This window comes from Podarcis liolepis (genome assembly GCF_965112155.1).
Source record: "Podarcis liolepis genome assembly, chromosome: 2".
NCBI lineage: Eukaryota > Metazoa > Chordata > Lepidosauria > Squamata > Lacertidae > Podarcis > Podarcis liolepis.
Genome location: NC_139555.1, coordinates 110,416,676 through 110,423,296, shown reverse-complemented (window position 1 = coordinate 110,423,296; position 6,621 = coordinate 110,416,676). Strand labels below are relative to the sequence as shown.

At 44.1% G+C, this 6,621-nt stretch overlaps 1 protein-coding gene across 1 annotated transcript in view; it reads right to left on the bottom strand.

Moving 5' to 3' along the window:
- LOC310699256 (vomeronasal type-2 receptor 26-like) overlaps nucleotides 1–6,378 on the bottom strand; it is a gene marked incomplete at both ends in the record, with an annotated part of 6,727 nt that extends 349 nt beyond the window's left edge. The window contains 5 exons of the mRNA XM_083486880.1: nucleotides 1–553; nucleotides 870–1,085; nucleotides 1,818–2,052; nucleotides 4,808–4,939; nucleotides 6,352–6,378. The exon at nucleotides 1–553 is cut by the window's left edge and continues 349 nt beyond it. Of these exons, the coding sequence (XP_083343006.1) occupies nucleotides 1–553; nucleotides 870–1,085; nucleotides 1,818–2,052; nucleotides 4,808–4,939; nucleotides 6,352–6,378 (1,163 nt within the window). The remainder of the gene's footprint in view (nucleotides 554–869; nucleotides 1,086–1,817; nucleotides 2,053–4,807; nucleotides 4,940–6,351) is intronic.
- Between the last annotated feature and the right edge of the window lie 243 nt (nucleotides 6,379–6,621).

Here is a 6,621-nt window from a genome sequence, read left to right as displayed (position 1 = left end):
ATTGTCTGTGTGACTTGGGAATCCATGTCCAGTTCTGGGAAGGGGGGAGATATTCCGATCCAGGCAATGCAGATGCCAAACTGAAAGGCAGAACCAAAGAGGACAATACCATTTGCCAAACTCTTTCCCACCCACTTGCTAATGCTGTTCCCTGGTTTTGTGGCCATGAATGCCAAAACCACAGTTATAGTTTTTGCCAGCACAGAAGAGACGGCAACTGAGAAGATGATGCTGAAGATGGTTTGGCGGAGCAGGCAGGTGACCTTTTGAGGCTGGCCGATGAAAAGAAAGGAGGACAAAAGGGAAAGCAGGAGAGAAACAAGGAGGATGTAAGTCAGGTTTCGATTGTTGGCTTTAACAAGTGGAGTGTCTTGGTATTTAATGAAGATTCCCAAAATAGTACTTGTGATTAGGCACAAGAGTAGGGCAAAGAAAACCAAGGTAACCCCCAGGGGTTCTTCATAGGAGAGAAAGACTATAGTCTTGGGGATACATTGATCCCTCTCATTGTTTGAGTATTGATCTTTTGGACACTCAAGGCAATAACCTGCGTCTGAAAGAAAGAAAAACTTATTTCAGTACATGGAATCTCAATGTTTTTCCTTTTTATAAATGGAGAATCCTGAAACACATCAATCTCATGTTTTCAGGATTGTATAGATTTTGGCGGAATCTCTGGAATTCCGTTGTGTTGGAGGCCTGCGACCATGCAAAATCAGCATCTTGAAATGTTGTGTTTCAATTTTGCAAAGATCACTGCATTCCTTTGCTAATACGTCTTTTCAGGCCGAACATGGATGCTTTCATCCTGAAGCTGCTTCTCAGAACCCCTGTCTCCCGGGACTTGCTGTTCCTTCAAAACCATTTACCTGTCTGAACAGAAATGGTCCCTTCGAGGCACAGGGCACAATAATAGCAGCATATCTTCTTTCCTTCTGGCACCACCTTGCGAGCTCCAGGTTGGCAGCTTTCTGTGCAGGTAGAACGGGGCGTTGTCTGGACATCAAGGAATGAAAGAGTGTTTGATGAATTACTGCTTTGTATATAGAAACAGAGTTTGAAGTTATGGCTCAGGACCGCAATACCTCAAGGACCGCCTCTTTCCATATGAACCTGCCCAGATCCTGAGATCATCTTCTGAGGCCCTTCTTTGTGCACCTCTTCCCCGAGAGGTCCAGAGGGTGGCAACACAAGAACAGGGCCTTCTCTGCAGCGGCTCCCCATTTGTGGAATGCCCTCCCCAGGGATGTCCACAATACACCTTTAGGCACCAGGGAAAAACATTCCGTTTCAACCAGGCCTTTGATTGACATCCTAGGCTCTTTCAAAACGTGGCTCTTTGTGGGGGGGGGTATTATTGGGTTATTGCTTTTATTTTTATTTTATATACTGTGATCATTTTATGTGAACTGCCGAGACCTCTGGGTATAGGGCTGTAAATAAATTCAAATAATAATAATAATAATAATAATAATAATAATAATAATAATAATAACTAAACCATTCTGTTCTGGTGGGTATATGCCTTGCAGAAGAAATGATATCTCTCCATGTCTCATGTTCAAAGCACTTCTCCTAGAATATTAACTGTGTTAATAGTTTTTCTATTACACTCAAACAAGGAATCCTTTATCACCTTAAAGTGATTTGTACCAAAATGCTAATAGATTTTCACGAGGATTAAAAAAATAATAATATTGTAATTATGCCAGAATGTGGAGAACTGAATTTAAGATTGGAATAATCTTGGAGAACCAAAACTGACAGGTTCACCCATTGCTAGCTACACTTCCCCAACTTGTAAGATAAGAACCCACCCCCTACCTGGTTATACCAGCCGGGCCATACGGTGTCCTTCTCATGAATGGTCAGTTCTACACCCAAGGAGGTTTGGGTCTGCAGCTTTCCAACTTTCACCCGTGCAGCAGTTTGGTTAGGAAATGTGACAAAATTCACAACATCATAGTCAGCCGCTAGCTCCCTATCTCCATCAAAATACACCTCGCCCATGGCAGTACTGTTGAAGCGGATGCTTCTCACAAAGGGGTGGAGCTAAAAAGACAATATTTGCAAAATGGATAAACAATTACACATTTCACTTCTACCTCCAAAACCTTCAGTATTTGTAGACCTTTGGCCGCAACCAATGCAATTCTGGAATGTGGGAACAAGTTTCTAATCTCTGACAGAGCTCTGGGCAGCTACATAATGAAATCCTGGGGCAGTGATTCATGCATATGGTGGGTTCAGCTGGAAGTCTGCCAAGAAGCAGCAGGACTGTGACAGATTAGCCATATGTGTCTTGATGAACCACAGAACCTAGCTTTTATATGGGTCGGGATAATGGAAAAGGGTTAAATTGTGATAGATCCTTGAGTGGGCTTTATATTCAAAGTAATGGGCCCTCCAATGAGAATACAAATTATAGGCACAGCTCTATTTAGGAGGCAGCCAGGCAGTATGTTGGTTGAGTTGTCATTGCATCAGTGAAGTGTCTGAAGATAAAGCTAAGAATCAATGAAGGCAGAAGCTGAGAGGAGCCAGCCGGGGTAGGGAACCTCCACTAGAGAGGGGAAATAGGTCAAACCTATAGCCATTGCTAGAGGGATGCAGGTGGCGCTGTGGGTTAAACCACAGAGCCTAGGGCTTGCCGATCAGAAGGTCGGCAGTTTGAATCCCCGTGACGGGGTGAGCTCCTGTTGCTCAGTCCCTGCTCCTGCCAACCTAGCAGTTCAAAAGCACGTCAAAGTGCAAGTAGATAAATAGGTATCGCTCCGGCAGGAAGGTAAACGGTGTTTCTGTGCACTGCTCTGGTTCGCCAGAAGCGGCTTAGTCATGCTGGCCACATGACCCGGAAGCTGTATGCTGGCTCCCTCGGCCAATAAAGTGAGATGAGCACCGCAGCCCCAGAGTCGACCACGACTGGACCTAATGGTCAGGGGTCTCTTTACCTTTACTATAGCCATTTCTCTTGAAGTAATATTAGTTTAAAAACAACATGTTCCACCATAGCAGTAGTATGTTTAAAGTGACTGTAAACTATTTAATAGAACTGGGCACACCAGCACCTTCCCCTCCCAATCCAAGATGGCGCCCAATCTGGTACTTCAGATCAGCCCCTATCTAACCTTGAGCCAATCTCCAAACTTATTTGAAAGCCAGCCCCAAGTGTTTTAAACTCTGATTGAACATGTGCTGGGGAGGGAAGAAAGGGAAGCAGGAGATCCTTTGCCTCCTCCCCCAACCCACATGCACAGCAGGGTTGCAAAAACTAATCCAGTGGTTCTCGATTTTATTTTATTTTTTGCAGTAGTAAGAACCTTCACTTTAAACCAGTGGTGGCCAAAGTTGGCCCTCCAGCTGTTTTGGGACTACAGCTACCATCACCCCTAGCTAACAGGACCAGTGGTCAGGGATGATGGGAATGTAGTCCCAAAACAGCTAGAGGGCCAACTTTGGCCACCATTGCTTTAAACAAAACTTCCATGGAGTCCTCCATGGAAGGACATGGAGCTGTAATCTCTCTCTCCCTCTCTCTCTCTCAGCTGTATAAAATGGAAATTATAAATAACTGGTGGAACACTAAACCCTGGTTAGCTAAAGTCCTGCTCTGCTAACCTTCCTGAATATTCACAAGGGATAAGGTAAAGGGACCCCTGACCATTAGGTCCAGTCGTGACTGACTCTGGGGTTGCAGCGCTCATCTCGCTTTATTGGCCGAGGGAGCCGGTGTACAGCTTCCGGGTCATGTGGCCAGCATGACTAAGCCGCTTCTGGCGAACCAGAGCAGCGCACGGAAACACCGTTTACCTTCCCGCCGGAGCGGTACCTATTTATCTACTTGCACTTTGACATGCTTTCGAACTGCTAGGTTGGCAGGAGCAGGGACCAAGCAACGGGAGCTCACCCCGTTGTGGGGATTTGAACTGCCTAGCAGGAGTGAAGCAAAGGATCACGTCCAATGTCAAGATGTAGCAGAGTGACATTCCCCACCCTACCAAGCAGTGACTGATTTGGAAATAATAAGCGAGGTTACAACAGATAATAAGCACAAGCACAGTGAGGAACCACCTCTATAGGTGGCTAGTTTTCTTTGTCTCCCTCCCTCTCTCACCCGCCATGGCTCTATGTTCAGAAGGTCCAATCTGCCTTGTTCTGTAGTCATCACACGGCTAGATGCAGATGTCATAAGAGCATGGAAGGCATGTGCCATGACATAGACAGCACTATAAACAATATAGATCTCCGCAGACATGCCTTTCCCAAGCCAAACTGCTTCCATTTTCCCCTTCCCCTTGCACCTTTTCCAGGTTTCTCTTGACCATCTGTGTTTGGAATGAGAGCAATCAAATATTTCTGACCAAATCTGATCGAAGGAATCTTCATCTTGAGTCAGGAAGATGTCCTGGGATTTTGAACCCTTCTTCGTTTGAATGCTGAAGAACAATGCACCATGGAAGAATATGACGTCCCAGTACTCAAAAGATGTGCTTAAGGTGAAGCCCCACAGAGCTGTAGAGATCCAAACTTTCCCTACCGGGGCATTGATTTCTAGTTCAGCTCTGTACAGCACATGTGGCAACAGAAACATCGTGTCAGAATCTCCATAATAAATAATCACGTTGGCCTTCCTCTGTGAAAGAAGTGCTAGGCTTCTTAAAAGTGTCTTCTTTGAAACACGAAGGTCAGAAAATATTTGTGGGATCCCAAAGGTGAAGGCTACGCATATGCCATCCCTAAAGAGCATCGCCTTCATCGTTCTCACAAATAGATTTCCGCCTTCATTGTCTGGAGCAAGCAGACCAACCCACGTCCACCTAAAATGCAGCAAGAGCATAGCCATCCCCTTGTACTGTGGAGCTTCCTTCGGGCTCATCCAGTAGGAAGAGGGGAAGTGAGCTTTGTCACTCAGAATATGGTTGACAAAACCGTAAGTGAGCTGGAAAGGAAAGGAAACAATGTTTAGTGTTGGAAATAATGTCCAGAGATTGTGGGAGATTTGCAGCCAAAAATCTAAGAATGTATATTCTTGTTAATTAGTAAGCCTAGAGGCTAACAACCACAGAGCTGTAAATTTCTAGATAGGCAGACTCAGAACATAGTAATGCAACTGGTAGAGAGAGAGCTCTGTGTGGTTTCAAGGTGAAAGAAAAGAAAGATTGAAACCCTTCTCCTTCCTGTTGCTCACTGGCTCTTTTTCCTTTTATACCATGCCTTCAGTGGAGATGGATGGATGTTTACGCTCTTCCTCAGCTTAGACTCCATTTTAGAATTCAACTATGTACAGTGGTACCTCAGGTTACAGACCCTTCAGGTTACAGACTCCGCTAACCCAGAAATAGTACCTCAGGTTAAGAACTTTACTTCAGGATGAGAACAGAAATCGCGTGGCAGCAGCAGGAGGCCCCATTAGCTAAAGTGGTACCTCAGGTTAAGAACAGTTTCAGGTTAAGAGCGGACCTCCAGAACAAATTAAGTTCTTAACCCGAGGTACCACTGTATTTTGTAACCTGGAAGTATTTTTACCGGCATTATTTTTGCTCCTGCTGCTTGTTGAAAATGAGTGCAAGAAATTAAATAAGTAAACACTATCTTTCATTTACTTTACAGTCTGTGTTGTGGTTCTGTGTTGTGGTTAATCAGGGAGAGAAGGGGGAAACCAATACATAGTTGGTTAGCTGGACTTGCTCAAAACAAGGTTGTAGAGCCTAGTTCTCATGCTTTTAATTTTGCTGCCAAGGATGGGATTTCAAAACTCTCTTCAACCCCACTGCTGCCAGGAGAGATAACTTGTAATTAATATATCCTCCTCTACCTACTCAATCCATCCCACAAGAGAGATTGCCATCCTAAAATAGCTTCCACTCAAACTCAGATCTAAGTCCCACTGAATTTTTTTGGACTTACTGCCAGGTAAGTGGGTTTAGGATCATTGGTATTTATTTTCATTCACTGTACGTTTGGCTCCATTGGCAATTGTGTGTGTGTGTGTGTGTGTGTGTGTGTGTGCATGCAAAAAACCATCCATCTGTGTGGTGCAACAAGTTGGTATCAGCTGCACTGTGTATAAACATTTTCAAACTTAACTACTTTTACTCTATTTTTAACAATTTATATTATTTTTCTGTATCAAACAGAATGTGAAGTGTGAGAGTACATGTGCTTATCACAACTTTTTAAAAACTGAGTAGTGATTTTCATTATTGTTTTGTTCTGCTTTTGAATATTATATTGCTTTTATACCACCCTGACATTTTATGAGAAAGCTTTCAAGTTTAAAAAGTTGGATCTGAGATTTGCTCTGACAGGTTGACGTCATCGTCCCCCCTCCCCCCCCCCCGTTCTCCATACCTGGGGCATCTTGAAGAGGTCTAGCATGGTTGACATCTGAAAAAAAGTTTCGAAGTCCCCTCCTTGAATAACAGCCAAGTTCTTTCCATGTTGTCCACACCTGAAATTAGGGACCATCCAATGCCCAGTTGAGAGGAGGTCCATTGTGGCTTCATAGGTTATCCTGACACTGAAACAGTTCTCAAAGATATTGTAACCTAAGGTGATATTAGGTAAGAGCTTGGGATTTTCATTGATCTCATTAATGGCAAGCAAAATGGCCAAAACATG